At 43.6% G+C, this 17,203-nt stretch overlaps 2 protein-coding genes across 42 annotated transcripts in view; both read left to right on the top strand.

The window, feature by feature from the left end:
• Positions 1–2,870, top strand: part of LOC118386311 (nck-associated protein 1-like) — an 82,124-nt gene extending 79,254 nt beyond the window's left edge. For 8 of the 41 annotated variants that reach the window (XM_052522588.1, XM_052522582.1, XM_052522583.1 and 5 more), the window contains one exon: positions 263–2,870. In XM_052522588.1, the coding sequence (XP_052378548.1) occupies positions 263–379 (117 nt within the window). In that variant the 3' untranslated portion in view covers positions 380–2,870. The remainder of the gene's footprint in view (positions 1–262) is intronic. The other 33 variants (XR_008139856.1, XR_008139851.1, XR_008139844.1 and 30 more) reach the window with 33 other exon arrangements.
• Positions 2,871–4,149: 1,279 nt separating this feature from the next.
• Positions 4,150–8,161, top strand: frzb (frizzled related protein). Its single transcript, XM_035773965.2, has 6 exons — positions 4,150–5,056; positions 5,208–5,246; positions 5,398–5,457; positions 5,843–5,908; positions 6,258–6,462; positions 6,788–8,161. Exons 1-6 carry the CDS (start codon positions 4,597–4,599, stop codon positions 6,909–6,911), a joined length of 954 nt encoding a protein of 317 aa, XP_035629858.1. The 5' UTR covers positions 4,150–4,596; the 3' UTR covers positions 6,912–8,161.
• Positions 8,162–17,203: the final 9,042 nt, after the last annotated feature.

Genomic DNA, 17,203 nt, shown 5'->3' with positions numbered 1-17,203 from the left:
ATGGGGCTACTCTGCCCCGATAACATAGAGAACGAAGCAAGATCACAAAAGTGTGATTAAACTTAATCTGCATCCCAAATGGCACCCTATTCCCTTGTATAGCACACTACTTTTGACCAGAGCCGTATGTGGGCCCTGGTCAAAAGTTGTGCACTTATATAGGGAATAGGGTGCCATTTGGGATGCAACCTATGTGTAACTTTGTTCACACAGTGTTTATTTTGGGTTGTGTCCTTATCCATCCATGTGTTTTCTCTACCAGATTGTGCAGGAGTCCCCATTCCTGACCATGGACCTTCTGGAGTCTTGCTTCCCCTATGTGCTGCTCCGTAACGCATACCACGCCGTCTACAAGCAGAGTGTGCCTTCCTCCACCTGAGAGCCCTGAGAGGAGGTGAAAAGAGGATAGAGAGGAGGAGGTGGAGAGGCTAGAGAGGAGGTGGAGAGGCTAGAGAGGAGGTGGAGAGGCTAGAGAGGAGGTGGAGAGGCTAGAGAGGAGGTGGAGAGGCTAGAGAGGAGGTGGAGAGGCTAGAGAGGAGGTGGAGAGGCTAGAGAGGAGGTGGAGAGGCTAGAGAGGAGGAGGAGAGGCTAGAGAGGAGGAGGAGAGGCTATAGAGGAGGAGGAGAGGCTATAGAGGAGGAGGAGAGGCTATAGAGGAGGAGGAGAGGCTATAGAGGAGGAGGAGAGGCTATAGAGGAGGAGGAGAGGCTATAGAGGAGGAGGAGAGGCTATAGAGGAGGAGGAGAGGCTATAGAGGAGGAGGAGAGGCTGGAGAGAGAGAGAGAGAGAGAGGGGCAGGGAGGCTAGCGAGAGAGAGAGAGAGAGAGGCAGGGAGGCTCGAGAGAGAGAGAGAGAGAGAGAGAGGCAGGGAGGCTCGCGAGAGAGAGAGAGAGAGGCAGGGAGGCTAGCGAGAGAGAGAGAGGCAGGGAGGCTAGCGAAAGAGAGAGGCAGGCGGGGAGGCTCCCTGCCTAGCGAGAGAAAGCGGTTTTGTCTGGAGCCTTAGCATACAGAGAGTGAAGGAGACAACATTGGGGGCCTTTATGTGTCAAGCTTCTCAGAGTAGGAGTGATCATTTGAAATCAGTTTAGCCTTTTAGATCACAATTAATGAGATGTAATATTTTATTTGGATCCCACTGCTAATCTCTTCCTGGAGTCCAAACAGGAAACAAAACGACAAATAGAATACATAAAATACATAACACTACATAATACACTACATAATACAATACTTAATACAATGCAGAATACACTACATAATACAATACTTAATACAGTGCAGAATACACTACATAATACAATACTTAATACAGTGCAGAATACACTACATAATACAATACTTAATACAGTGCAGAATACACTACATAATGCAATACTTAATACAATGAGGAATATAATACAAAATGTATAAAAATGTCTCTTCACAGTCCCCGTTGTGCAGTAAGATGTTCTTTTATCCATTTTTTAAAAATCTGGTTGTATTGCTAGTTTGAGTTACCCGGGGTGGTAGAGAGTTCCATTTAGTCATGGCTCTATGTAATACTGTGCGTTTCCCAGCCTCTGTTCTGGACCTGGGGGACTGTGAAGATACCTCTGGCTGCATGTCTTGTGTTGTACCAATGAGTGTCCGAACTATGTGCCAACTGCTTGAACAAACAGTTCGATACCTTTAACCAATCAACACCTGGCAAAAAAAAGACTTTGAGCCAAGAGAGATTGACATGCATACCACTGACATCCACCCTCTGTATACATTTTCCGTGCAATACGTGCTGCTCTGTTCTGGATCAACTGCAATTTTCCTTTGTCCTTATTTGCCGCACAAGTTTACACAACTGGGCAGTAGTCCCAAGTCCGACAAAACTAGGGCCTGTGGGACCTGTCTGGTTGATTTCGATGTCAAGAAAGCAGAGCAACTTCTTATCATGAACAGAACTCTTCCCATTTTAGCAACCATTTAGTCTATATGTTTTGACCATGACAGTTTGCTAGCTAGGGTTACACCCAGCAGTTACATAGACAGGGGACCTGATCCTAGATCAGAACTCCTACTCTGAGACGCTTGATACATGCAGGCAGCCCCAGAGCCCTATACTGAGAATAGAAATATATGGCTCTGTACAACTTGAGAGTCTGATATGATGATGTGACCATTGTGGGTGTGCTGTGTTTCATCTTCAGTCTTAAAGAAAACAAAAAATAATATTATTGGTTTTGTGGGATCAGGGTTTTTTCTTTTCACCCAGTTTTATGAATGAATAATTTGTTTACTTAAATTAATCTGATGTAAGCTTTGTTGACAATGATCAGTGGTACACTACTACTTAATTACATTTTTGAATACTGTCATAGGCTTTCGTTTCTAAATATTGAATGGGTTAAAAAATGTAACACTAAAATTGCTATTAAGTGGAACATTGCAATGTGCAAAACTAATTGCAGATTTTTGGGGAAATGATGATCCACAGTTATTCCATTCACCATCATCTGTTGATTATTACAGTATGTGTATCTGTGAATTTGTGTTAATTACATTCTTGTGTTCTTTTGAGATATTTGCCAAACTGTTGAGAAACCATAGCATTTTATATTATTTGGAGCTAAGCTAAAATGTTGGTATTAAACTTAAATATTATGAAAAGTGGTAACAGATCGTTGATATTTGTATAAAGCATAGAATAATTTTTTAACTAAATGCCTCATTGGCATAACCACTCCATTGTACCTGTCTGTATGGTATATAATAAACATTCTTTCATATTTATTGAATGTTAATAAATAGCTCTCCTTTGACCACTTTTATATGTTTTCGATGTTTCGATGAACTGTGTGTCCTCCATAACGTGACAAATAAATCTTAGGCTATATCCACTTACTGGCCTAATGTGTGCTTTGTGTTGTTGTTGTTGACATGTTTGAATCTAAACTTCAGGACACAAACTGCACACAAAATTCTATACATACTCAGACAGACATACAGTACTACGATTAGCCTAATCGTTTTAACTTGAGTTTGCATTTGAGACATGCGTTTAGAGAAATGTCCACAAAAGTTCAAGCTGTCACACTTGGCAGCTAATTGTCAAACTCACACCTGACCTGATTGTCTTATTGTGTTATTGAGTTGGCTTGTCAGTGTATTCTGAAACAAAGGTTGTCTAGAACTTGAACGGCTTTCCAAGAACAGTTGTATTTTCGTAGGCCAACATTGGTCTTAGTCACTTGTTTCGTGCTTTTTTGTGTTTTTTTTGCTGTCAAAATATTAGTGGGGAAGTGTTCCTCCACCCTGAGGGTGCCGGCCAGCAGCCATCACATTGACGTTCCCCTGGTCATAATGTTAAACACCCCCTCAGTCACGTGATCACACAAGCATAGATACGTGTGAACACACACACGATCAGTCGTTTCCGTGTTCATGTTTGACTGGAGGAACAAATATGAACGTTATAATAATGGCTGATCTCTTTTCCACTGGTACACTATTTATGAGAAACTAAATGAAAAGGCTCTTTAAGAAGTTTTCATAACAGTAATTTGCTCCACTTTATTTGGCCTAATTTTGCATGGATCCAGAAAACTCTGAAATGGTATTTAATTAAATAGTGAACACTAAAATGGTATTTAATTAAATAGTGAATACTGTATCTTAATTATAATTAACTATTTGACCCTATATGACCTCTTGGTCACATGTAATGTAAACGATCCCTTTAAAATCCTCCATGCTGTTCATTGTATATTATTTAAACACTGTTTGCATAAAGGATGCTATTTAACACATTCTTAATCTTGTCAACAGCCAATAAGCCTATTAACACTCAAAGACAATTGTGTTGTGTTTACACTAGTTAGGCTTGATTAAAGTTCATTGTGTACTTAGCACTGTCCTCATATGTCTTTAGATTTGTGACTTTATACTGGTGTCTTTATAAGGGTTTCATGACTTTACTTTTAATCCAAATATAAATTAATAGGCCTAGCTACTGAAATGAGTTATGAAATAGGCTATATAGCCTAACGACCACGCGTTTCAAAGAAGGCTGTGGGACAAGCTATCCAGCCCTGCTTGGTATTGGCTTGAAGCAGGAGAGGAGTGTCCTGGGTCAGACTGAGGCATGATGATGATGCGGAGGGGTAAAAAAGCTGGTCCCGCACTGTGCGGTCACTGCGATTCCAGCGAGCAATCACTGCAGCGCAAACTGGTCTGGGGAGGAAGGGATAGAGAGAGCGGAGCCACCACCCCAGCCCACTTCCACCCGCAATATGATCACACACGCGCCGATGGAATAAGCAACAAAAGAACAGTGGGAAAACTAAAGGAATCTCCACGTTATCTCCCGCTAGGAATTCGATTCGAATAGGCTTTGTTGTTTTGGTTTTACGCACGAAAGATGACTTTCGCTCCTCGTTCCTTCTACGTGACGCTAAATTTGGACACGTCCAGGTAGACAGACAACTTTCGACAGCAACTTTAGGGCTATAGATTTTAGGATTGCATTGAAGTTTATCCATGCTTACTTCATAACCAGGCATTGCATTTAGCTTTCATTTTTTTGTATTTTGTTATCCGAAACCACCTGTCTGAATATAACTGAGGATGATCATGTTTTCACACGAGTTCTTCGTCTCCTTCCTCGCGGTTACCTGTCTGTTTGGGATACCCAGAGCGTCCGCAGCGGCTTGCGAGCCCATCCGGATCCCACTGTGCAAGTCCATGCCCTGGAACATGACGAAAATGCCCAACCACCTCCACCACAGCACCCAGGCGAACGCAGTCTTAGCGATTGAGCAGTTTGAAGGGCTTCTTGGCACTCAGTGCAGTCCAGATTTACTGTTCTTTCTGTGCGCAATGTACGCTCCAATATGCACTATTGACTTCCAACACGACCCTATCAAGCCATGCAAGTCGGTGTGTGAACGGGCGAAGTGCGGCTGTGAACCGGTGATGAAGCGGTATAATCACACCTGGCCAGAGAGCTTGGCCTGCGAGGATCTGCCAGTCTATGACCGGGGAGTCTGTATCTCGCCAGAGGCCATTGTCAAAGCAGAAGGACCAGGTAGGATAAGGGTGTATTTCTGAAATAGATATTGTGAATAAATATACCTCACATAATATAAAGAGATCAAAGGGAAAATATGATGGTGATGATGATGTACAATTCTCTACATCAGCCACTTGTAAGTAAATATTATTCCTCTCTTCCTCAGACAACCCCTATTATCAAGACCCCTCAAAATGCTCACCTGGTAAGATCCATGTGACCCTTGAATATGTTCCCAATATAGATTGATAAAAAAATTAAACCACAGTTGCCTATTTTATTAGAGGCTACTTGTGAAGTGATAGATTGTACTGTTCTTCAGTGAAAATGTTCTTATCATTGTCATCTTTATTCAGAATCAACTCCTGACTTTCCAAGTGACTCTCACAATGTGAACTGTAAAGGAGCCAACAATGGTAAAATAATATTCATATTTTCTTTGCTTTATCTAAACATTTGAATACTTTTGCATGGAGCTGTTTTTGTCCTAACATACTTTTGCATGGAGCTGTTTTTGTCCTAACATACTTTTGCATGGAGCTGTTTTTGTCCTAACATACTTTTGCATGGAGCTGTTTTTGTCCTAACATACTAAAAATGTATCCTAATGTGCTTAGAAATGTCTACAATATTTTTGGCTATTGAATTTAGTGCTGAAGAATCTTTTCTGTACAGTATTATGTTAGAATATGATATAGATTTTGATGTCATGTGTTTGTCATTACATTTATTTCAAGAATGTAATATTGCTGTTCAAATACCAGATGTTCTACAATGAATCACATCCTTTTATTGTTTCAGATCGATGCAAGTGCAAGTCGGTAAGACTGGGTCTCAAGACTTACCTAAAGAGTAATTACAACTATGGTGGGTTATTTTCTGTATGATTTTTTTAGGCAATTACTTTTGCAGTTCTGAAGTGAGTGAGAGAAGATTCCAGAATGAGAGAGATATAGTTAGCTGATTATTACAATGCATGATATTATCATTGTCCTAAAACTCTGGATGTTATTCCAGACACAGATTAAACCTAGTCCTGCAGTAAAAAGCACTCTCAATGGAATCTCCATCAAAAGCGCTTTTTAGTCCTGAACTAGGCTTAATTCATGTCCAGGAAACCGTCCCTGAATGTTCAGTCAAACAAATTGGCTTTCAAATGTAAAGGTTCCTAAAATAATCAAATGAAATAAAATTGTGTTTAATCTTTTCCTCCCAGTGATTCGTGCGAGGGTGAAGGAGATTAGAAGCAGAAATCATGATCTGAGTGCCATCGTGGAGGTCAAAGACATCCTGAAGTCTTCCTTAGTGAACATCCCTCGTGATACAGTCACACTGTACTACAACTCTGGCTGTCCCTGTCCTCCTCTCACTGCCAACGACGAGTACATCATCATGGGTTACGAGAATGAGGAGAGATCCAGGTACGTCTTTAGCCAGTCGTATTACTGTATCTCTATTAGCAACAATCATTAATGGAATCATTTATATATGATTGTGTACATCAGCAGAGCTGTCATTTCCAAATGTCATAATTGATAGCAATGGAGGAGAATAGGAATGGAACTTTCAGTTAACAATGTACAACAAGGTTGGAGTCAATTCCATTTCAATTCAGGATTGAAATGGAATTGACTCCAACCCTGTTGTACATTTTTAAGGAAGGCAGTAGGACCTACTGTAGCCCTACTTCCAGCTTTATGTAATTCATAACACATTGTAACTCATATGCCCCCCACCTGTCTGTAGACTTCTGCTCATCGAAGGCTCCATTGCACAGAAGTGGAAGGACCGTATGGGGAGGAAGGTGAGGCGTTGGGACCAGAGCCGGGGGAACTCTGGGAGAAGCAATATGCGGAGGAGCCGCCACTGATCAACCAAGACGCGTCCCTGTGCAGTGATGATCGGGTTGCAAAATTCCACCAACTTTCCCAAAATTCCAAGTTTTCTGGAATCAGGAGGGAATAAGCAAGAAATATGTAATCCTCCAACTGGGAATTCTAGGAATTTGGGGAAAGTTACCAGAATGTTGCAACCCTAAATGATGACATATGGGACAACATATGGAGATAGAAAGAAAAGTGTTTGCAGACAGAAAACTGAAATTGCACTATTGCACGTTTTATTTTTCAAAACTGTTGTAGCTGAATGTAGATTATTTTTTAGTTGTTGCTTTGTTTTGTATTGTATTTGTTTATCATTCTTTTTTTTTGTGTGTGTTTTCATAATTTTTTTTGCACAAACAAAATGTTCATTTAACAGTGCTGAGTGTGTGTACAGTTGGACGAGACTTGCGAGGGACTTTACTGGAAGAGTGACAGGGACTGCATCCTACATGGCACCCTATTAACTATATAGGGAACTTTGGACTTGGCCCAGGCTCTGGTCAAAAGTAGTGAACTATATAGGAAATAGGGTGTCATTTAGGATGCACAATGGTCTTAGCACAGCATTATGTTAGAAGCACTCTAAAGAAAAATGATGAATATTTATCTAGCAGCTAGAGACTGCACATGGGATGAAGTGGATGTCTTTAAGATACCAAAGTGCTTTTATGATGGGGTGCTCTGTGATGCTTTATTTCTTTTAAACACAAACAAGTTGTAATCTGGCTATTTTACACTACAAGAAGATTTAACACGTTTCAAAGGAGAAAAATGAACAAAGGATGAGGAAGGTGGGAGGGAGGCGGGACATGTTTTTGTCTGTATGTGAAGAAAAGTCAGAATGATCCAAGAAGACAGAGTATATCATGTCATTGATGACAACACAAAACACGACAACATTGAGCTATTGAAATAATGATTGCATTACATGTAATATGTCTCCCTCTCTCTCTCTTTTTCTCTCTCTGGAACAAATGTTTGAATTGCTTTCTTATATGTCTCATGCTTTGGAGCTCTGATGATTTGCTAAGTGTCTTTCTTCCGGTCGTTTTTGGTGCTTCGGGTTTTTCTAAACTGAACTGTAGTTTTATACTTCTCATATACATCACTCTGGTTTGTCTTCGTACACAACATACATACATATATAAATCTATGAAATGCTAACCACCGCTCAATTGTGATTTTAAATCTGATTTGAGTGCTTTATTAAACGTTGTCTGGCTGGTGTCATATCCAACACATAGTCCATGGCTGTATGAGCTGTCTTGCACATAATGTGATCAGAACATGTTTTTATTCCAAAACAATATTTTCCTCAGCAAACATGTAGTATACAGTATTACCCGTACCTGTATAGCCTAACCTACTTGAAGAACTCAACCTGACTAAATTGACCCGACTAAGCTACAACATGGGTAGCCATGACTGACTAGCCTACACACTTCAACATATTGAGAGAAGCTTGTTGAGAAGTCTGTACTGTACTGTAAATGAACAGGAGTTAAAGGAATGAAGAGGGAAGCTATATGTATGAGTGGCTACGAGGTTGAGGAAAGTCAGAGAGAGAATCTGGACTGAGGCCAAATCAGCATACTGCTCGCCTGCTCCCTCCCAGCCTATGAAAGCATTCATGCTCTTAGTCAGAGGGAGTCTGTTTATCATCCAACAGTACAGTCTCAAAACCAAACCAATCGACAGGGAAAGAGTGTTGGCCTCGAATGTGAAATAATGCTTGCTCGCTATGAACAGACAAAGCTTGGCCTTGCGCAGTGACAGACAGAAGCAGCAAAACAGATTCTCATCACACTAAAAGAGGTCTACCAGTATCACATGAACCATACAAAGTTTATTAGTTTGTCAAGCAACCTAATTCACCACTCAAGTGAAGAATAGAGTGCATAGTAAAAAATTCACAATAGAACAAGAATACAATTCATAATTTAACTATTTTACTGTTGCTTACTTGTCATGTGAAACTAAATAGGAAAGTGGATATTTTATTATTTGTCACCCAGGTCAGCGATAATACTGAGGTCTTGAATGCTTCCTGGCCCACACTACTGTATGTCATCAAAGATTCTACATCTCCCTATGTGAAGTCCATAGACTAAGAATGATGATCGTTTCTATTTCACCCTGTCGGGTGCTGCCGGAACCTTATTTACAGGTGATCAGATATGAAGTGTAGGGGAGGAATATACGAGTGAGGAGACTTAATCATGGACTGTCTGTGGTGAGTTTATGAGATAGTGAACACAAAATGAACTTGTTATAACAAGCCCACCTCGATGTTCGGTCCATGAATTGGGAGGCCATCTTCAGCCATACACACGCAGGCATGCACAGGTGCACACACACACTACTACCTCTGTCTTGTTTTAGTGCAACCGGACGCTTGGGATAAATCACTCTCATAATTAATCTGTCCCACCTCCTGCATTTTACTCACGTAAATGATGCACCATATGGAAACCATCAAATCCCAGTACAGTGCAGTGAGAGATGTAAATCTTGTTTTCCGGCGTAGCCGCTCTGCTCGGGGCTGGGATGTGTCCCAAATAGCACCCAATTCCCTATAGTGCACTACCCTATGGGCCAGGGTCAAAATTAGTGCACTATCTAGGGAATAGGGTGTCATTTGGATCACAGCTCAAGTGGTGTGAGATCATGGAAGAGGCACGACTCTGTTCCAGGCCAGCGCCTTCCTGCCTCCCTAAACACATTACTGACTGGGTTTATAAGACACATATTTAATGACTTCCATAAGAGCACAGTGAGTGACACACCATCAAGCCCTACTGTACCTGCTACCTCTCGGCTGAAAGCTGGAACGATAGGTCAGATAAAGTGCACTTTTAATCCCTCTTCACTCTGCAAAAGGAGTGATTTTATTTCACATTATGACTTTGCAATAATGAAATTATGCATCAACTCTAAAACAATTTAATTAGAGTTGCCATTTGTCATTCTCCTGTAGAATAAAACAATGCAATGATGCATGATGAGAAACTATTCTGTGATTCCAGAATATTCACCTCTATCTGCTCTCCTTCTATCTGTTCCTCTCCTCTACCTCGCTGGGAGACTGAGGCAGTATCTACCCGTTTCCCATGAAAGCTCAGCAGCTCTGTTTCCTGTGCTGGAGCTCAGGGGAAGGCAGGGGGGAGGGGAGGGGATGGGGAGAACCCTGGGTCAAAGCCCTCGCTGGCTCAAAGCTCAGAGGTTGTGGCTGGAGAGAGGGATGAAACGGTCCAGGGATGAGAACACAGTGGCAACACATCAAACTCATCTCGCTCTCTCTCTCTCTCTCTCTCTCTCTCTCTCTCTCTCTCTCTCTTTCCATCTCTTCTCCATCTCTCTATTTCCATATTTCCTCCATCTCTCTCTCTCTCTCTCTCTCTCTCTCTCTCTCTCTCTCTTTCCATCTCTTCTCCCTCTCTCTCTTTCCATCTCTTCTCCATCTCTCTATTTCCATATTTCCTCCATCTCTCTCGCTCTCTCTCCATCTATTCTCCATCCACCTCTCTCCCTCTTGCTCTCTCTCTGTCAGAAACCTCTGTTTTCTCTGTCCTCACCGCTTTGCGGTATGCACCGACCACCGTCACATAGAGAACACACTGGAACAAAATCTCTCATCACCACAAGCGACCCCTTTGGACCCCTTTGGAGGAGATGGCTGATCTGTTCCTTCCTCATCCTCTGGCTTTATGAGTAGAAGAGCCACATGTTAGAAGAATTAGCTAGGAAGCATATCAAGTCCGGACAAAATGTGTTTAACCAGTGTCCCAGCTGGTTCCATGGTTGCTTTTGTCCCATGTCCAATGCAAACTAACTTGCGTCAGATAAGATTTACCAGGCTGCAACAGATCCTAATTGATTATCTTGTGGTTTATCATTGGTGGAAGTGTGAACGGGCCAGACCATGGGCGTTAGAAGTGTGAAACATGAAATTTGGGTAGATGTATAGAGACAGGTTCTGTGCTGCTGCTGTTCTGCTTATTGCCCAGGCCCAGCATGTTTAATATTCCCCCTGGAGAGATGACCTCTACTTCCCCTGCTGATGGCTGGCTTCAACGAGGCTTCGCTGAGCCTGTTTGCTGGGCCTCGGGGTGACTGAATGATTGCTCCATGTTTATTTTCCTCTGAGAGGTGGAAAAACCCCACCCACCCGACCAACCCGGGGCCACTGGAATGGGTTGGAGCGGAGAGCTGTGGAGCGGTGTAGAGCTGGCAGCCCTTCCACCATTTCTGGCGTCAGTGAGTTGTAACACCTTATAACCACAGTGTGGTTTTTATTAGGGGAACATTGAAGTTCACGGAAAACACACAAAATAACTTTGAAAGTGTACGTCATTTGAAATAACCATTCGAAAAAATATTGGAATTTTGTTTTGTGTTATAAGCTTTATAATTTCATTGGATAATAGTTCAACTGAGAGAGAGTTTGTTTTTTATTTGTAGCTACGTTCCTAAATTAATTTGCTCAAACTGTGTGCAGCAGCCACTGACTAGAATGAAGAAGGTTGGTTCACACAATGAAAAAGTGTTCGGCTAAGTAACGTACACAGGGAGTCCCGTGTGGCCCCTATCCTATCTGTTTATGTGTTTCACATAGTGGTTAGTTATACCCAAGAGCCCTCTATTCAAGTTAATGGCTTTTCTCCATCAAGTGCCTGACTTACATTCTCAATTAGAGTACCTATAAAGTTACCCACAGGCTGTAACTTCACACTGGATTACACTGAGGAAGAATAGAATAGCATTTTCAATCTTCATGTGTTGCTTCCATCCCTCTCCTTGTCTCAAACCAGGGACTATCTGAACACATCAACAACAGTCACCCACGAAGCATCGTTACCTATCTGTTCACAAAAGCCATGGCCCTTGCAGAGCAAGGGAAACAACCACATTAAGGTCTCAGAGCGAGTGGCACCAGTGATTGAACGCTACGTATCGTTAACTTGTTAGGCATTTCACACCGGCTACATTGAGAACAAAACAATACCTACCTGTCCAGGGCCATTTTTTTAAACCTTTATTTAAGCAGGTAGGCTAGTTGAGAAGAAGTTCTCATTTACAACTGCGACCTGGCCAAGATAAAGCAAAGCAGTGCGACACAAACAACAACACAGAGTAACACATGGAATAAACAAACATACAAATCGATAACACAATAGAAAAAGTCTATATACAGTGTGTGCAAATAAGGTAAGATAAGGGAGGTAAGACAATAAATAGGCCATAGTGGCGAAATAATTACAATTTAGCAATTAAACACTGGAGTGATAGATGTGCAGAAGATGAATGTGCAAGTAGAGATACTGGGGTGCAAAGGAGAAAAAAAAATAAAAAATAAAAAATAACAGTATGGGGATGAGGTAGTTAGATGGGCTATTTACAGATGGGCTATTTACAGATGGGCTATGTACAGGTGCAGTGATCTGTGAGCTGCTCCGATAGCTGGTGCTTAAAGTTAGTGAGGGAGATATGAGTTTCCAGCTTCAGTGATTTTTGCAATTCATTCCAGTCATTGGCAGCAGAGAACTGGAAGGAAAGGCAGCCAAAGCAAGAATTGGCTTTGGGGTGACCAGTGAGATATACCTACTGGAGCGTGTGCTGCGGGTGGGTGCTGCTATGGTGACCAGTGAGCTGAGAAAAGGTGGGGCTTTACCTAGCCAAGACTTATAGATGACCTGGAGCCAGTGGGTTTGGCGACGAATATGAAGCGAGGGCCAGCCAACGAGAGCATACAGGTCGCAGTGGTGGGTATTATATGGGGCTTTGGTGACAAAATGGGTGGCACTGTGATAGATTGCATCCAATTTGCTGAGTAGTGTTGGAGGATATTTTGCATCGCCAAAGTTAAGGATTGGCTGGATCGTCAGTTTTACGAGGGTATGTTTGGCAGCATGAGTGAAGGATGCTTTGTTGCGAAATAGGAAGCCGATTCTAGATTTAATTTTGGATTGGAGATGCTTAATGTGAGTCTGGAAGGAGAGTTTACAGTCTAACCAGACACCTAGGTATTTGTATTTGTCCACATATTCTAAGTCAGAACAGTCCAGAATAGTGATGCTGGACGGGCGGCAGGTGCGGGCAGCGATCGGTTGAAGAGCATGCATTTAGTTTTACTTTTAAGAGCAGTTGGAGGCCACGGAAGGAGAGTTGTAATTGAGGTTAGTTAACACAGTGTCCAAAGAAGGGCCAGAAGTATACAGAATGGTGTTGTCTGCGTAGAGGTGGATCATAGAATCACCAGCAGCAAGATGTATACATCATTGATGTATACAGAGAAAAGAGTCGGCCGGATAATTGAACCCTGTGGCACCCCCATAGAGACTGCCAAGGTCCGGACAACAGGCCCCCTGATTTGACACACTGAACTATGTCGGAGAAGTAGTTGGTGAACCAGGCGAGGCAGTCATTTGAGAAACCAAGGCTGTTGAGTCTGCCGATAAGAATATGGTGATTGACAGAGTCGAAAGCTTTGGCCAGGTCGATGAATACAGCTGCACAGAATTGTCTCTTATCAATGGCGGTTATGATATAACTTAGGATCTTGAGCGTAGCTGAGGTGCACCCATGACCAGCTCGGAAACCAGATTGCAAAGCGGAGAAGATAGGCTGGGATTCGAAATGGTGGGTGATCTGTTTGTTAACTTGGCTTTCGAAGACCTTAGAAAGGCAGGGTAGGATAAATATAGGTCTGTAGCAGTTTGGGTCTAGAGTGTCTCCCCTTTGAAGAGGGTGATGACTGCGGCAGCTTCCCAATCTTTGGGGATCTCAGACGATACGAAAGAGAGGTTGAACAGGCTAGTAATAGGGCTTGCAAAAAATGGTGTGGATAATTATAGAAAGAGAAGGTCCAGATTGTCTAGCCCGGCTGATTTGTAGGGGTCCAGAAATGGGGAGGCTTGGGCAAGTTGCTGTGGGGAGTGCAGGGCTGTTGACAGGGGTTGGGGTAGCCAGGTGGAAAGCATGGCCAGCTGTAGAAAAATGCTTATGGAAATTCTCAATTATCGCAGTTTTATCGGTGGTGACAGTGTTTCCTAGCCTCAGTGCAGTGGACAGCTGGGAGGAAGTGCTCTTATTCTCCATGGACTTTACAGTGTCCCAGAATATTTTGGAGTTTTGGCTACATGATGAACATTTCTGTTTGAAAAGCTAGCCTTTGCTTTCCTAACTACTTATGTATATTGTTTCCTACCTCCCCTGAAAAGTTGCATATCGCGTGGGCTTTTCGATGCTAACGCAGTACGCCACAGGGTGTTTTTGTGCAGGTCAAGGGCAGTCAGGTCTGGAGTCAACCAAGAGCTATATCTGTTCCTGGTTCTACATTTTTTGAATGGGGCATGCTTATTTAAGATGGTGAGGAAAGCACTTTTAAAGAATAACCAGGCATCCTCTACTGACGGAATGAGGTCAATATCCTTCCAGGAAACCCGGGCCAGGTCGATTAGAAAGGCCTGCTCCTGTGCCACCAGAGACCCTGGGTTCGCGCCCAGGCTCTGTCGCAGCCGGCCGAGACCGGGAGGTCCTTGAGGCGACGCACAATTGGCCTAGCGTCATCTGGGTTAGGGAGGGTTTGGCCGGTAGGGATATCCTTGTCTTATCGCACACTAGCGACTCCTGTGGTGGGCCGGGCGCAGTGCACGCTAACCAGGTCGCCAGGTGCACGGTGTTTCCTCTGATACATTGGTGCGGCTGGCTTCCAGGTTGGATGCGCGCTGTGTTAAGAAGCAGTGCGGCTTGGTTGCGTTGTGTTTCGGAGGACGCATGGCTTTCGACCTTCATATTCCCCAAGCCCGTACGGGAGTTGTCGCGATGAGACGTAACTACTAACAATTGGATACCATGAAATTGGGGAGAAAAAAGGGGGTAAAAAAGGGGAAAAAAGAAAAGAAAGGCCTGCTCGCTGAAATGTTTTGGGGAGCATTTGACAGTGATGAGGGGTGGTCGTTTGACCGCAGACCCATTACGGACACAGGCAATGAGGCAGTCATTGCTGAGATCCTGGTTGAAGAGAGCAGAGGTGTATTTGGAGGGTAGGTTGGTTAGGATGATATCCATGAGGGTGCCCATGTTTACGGATTTGGGGTTGTACCTGGTGGGTTCATTGATAATTTGTGTGAGATTGAGGGCATCAAGCTTAGATTGTAGGGTGGCCGAAGTGTTAAGCATGTCCCAGTTGAGGTCATCTAACAGCATGAGCTCTGAAGATAGATGGGGGGCAATCAATTCACATTTGGTGTCCAGGGCACAGCTGGGGGCAGAAGGTGGTCTATAGCAAGCGGCAACAGTGAGAGACTTGTTTCTGGAAAGGTGGAGTTTTAAAAGTAGAAGCTCAAATTGTTTGGGCACAGACCTGGATAGTAAGACAGAACTCTGCAGGCTATCTCTGCAGTAGATTGCAACTCCGACCCCTTTGGCAGCTCTATCTTGTCAGAAAATGTTAGAATTAGGGATGGAAATGTCAGGGTTTTTGGTGGCCTTCCTAAGCCAGGATTCAGACACGGCTAGGACATCCAGGTTGGCAGAGTGTGCTAAAGCAGTGAATAAAAGAAACTTAGGGAGGAGGTTTCTAATGTTAACATGTATGAAACTAAGGCTTTTACAGTTACAGAAGTCAACAAATGAGAGAGCCTGGGGAATGGGAGTGGAGCTAGGCACTGCAGGGACTGGATTACATCACCAGAGGAACAGAGGAGTAGGATAAGGGTACGGCTAAAGGCTAAAATAACTGGTCGCCTAGTACGTTCAAAACAGAGAGCAAGAGGAGCAGGTTTCTGGGCGCGGTAGAATAGATTCAAGGCATAATGTACAGATAAAGGTATGAGTGACAATGAGGTATGAATACAGGGGAGGTAAACCTAGGCGTTGAGTGACGATGAGAGAGGTATTGTCTCTAGAGACGCAATTTAAACCAGGTGAGGCCACCGCATGTGTGGGAGGTGGAAGAAATGGGTTAACTAAGGCATATTGAGCAGGGCAGGAGGCTTTACAGTGAAATAAGACAATAATCACTAACCAAGAAGACAATGGACAAGGCATATTGACCTTAGCGAGAGGCATGCATAGCCGAGTGATCATAGGGTCCAGTGAGTAGCTAGGCGGGCTGGAGACACGGGAATTCAGACAGCTAGCAGGCCAGGGCTAGCAGGCTAGCAGAAGGGCCTTAGAGGGACGTCACGAAGGAAGAAGTCTGTTGTAGCCCCCTCAGGCGGTTACGTTGGCAGACCAGTCGTGATGGATCAGCAGGGGTCCGTGTAGTAAACGGGTCCAGGCCAATTGGCAAAATAGGTATAGTAGCCCAAGAAATTGGCTGATGAACCTCTTTAGCTAACAGTCCGATATGCTCTAGACAGCTAGCGGGCCGCGGCTAGCAAATGGGCATTCAGGGGACGTTGCTACGGAGGAGCCTGTTGAAAAACACCCTCGGGCGGATTACGTCGGTAGTCCAGTGGTGATGAATCGGCGGGGCTCCATATCGGCAGTAAAAGGGGTCCAGGCCAATTGGCAAAATAGGTATTTTATCCCAAGGAGTGGCTGATGGACCTCTTCAGCTAGCCGGGAGATGGGCCTAGCATTGGCTAGCTCCAAGGTAATTGGTGCTTGCTTCAGGACAGAAACGTTAGCCAGGAGTAGCCACTTGGATAGCAGCTTGCTAGCTGCAATGATCCAGGTGAAAAGGTTCAGAGCTTGCGATAGGAATCCAGAGATATGGAGAAGAAGAAGTCCGATATGCTCTGTGTTGAATCACGCTGTGCAGACTGGCAGGAGATGTCCGGGCTAAAGGTTAGCTGATGACCGCTAGCAGTGGCTATCTGACTACTAGCTAATAGCTAGTTAGCTGGCTAGCCTCTGTTGGGGGTTCCGGTTCTAAGGTAAAGTAAATAGCAGATCCATACCACATTGGGTGAGAGGGGTTGCAGGAGAATATGTTGAAGTTGAGTTTAAAAAATATATTTTTTAAATGTATGCGAAGAAAATGGATATGAAAATATACAGGTGAATGTACAGATGAAACCTAAGTGATATAAAGTAATCCAGCTGTGTGGGGACCTTGTTGAGACAGATACGTGTCATTATTATCGATTAGCCTTTTCTCTAGCCCCCCAGGATACCACACACCACACCACACCACCCCCACACACCCCACCCCACACCACACACACGCAGTGCCTGAGTCAGCCCTGTGTAAACAGCTGTGTTCCTGCTGTGTGCTAAAGGTCTAAGGGCATGGGGCTGGGTTCCTACTAAGCTACCATATATAATTGTT

Source organism: Oncorhynchus keta, chromosome 7, assembly GCF_023373465.1.
Source record: "Oncorhynchus keta strain PuntledgeMale-10-30-2019 chromosome 7, Oket_V2, whole genome shotgun sequence".
Classification (NCBI taxonomy): domain Eukaryota; kingdom Metazoa; phylum Chordata; class Actinopteri; order Salmoniformes; family Salmonidae; genus Oncorhynchus; species Oncorhynchus keta.
Note: the sequence above shows the minus strand (reverse complement) of the source record. Positions and strands in the feature narration are given on the sequence as shown.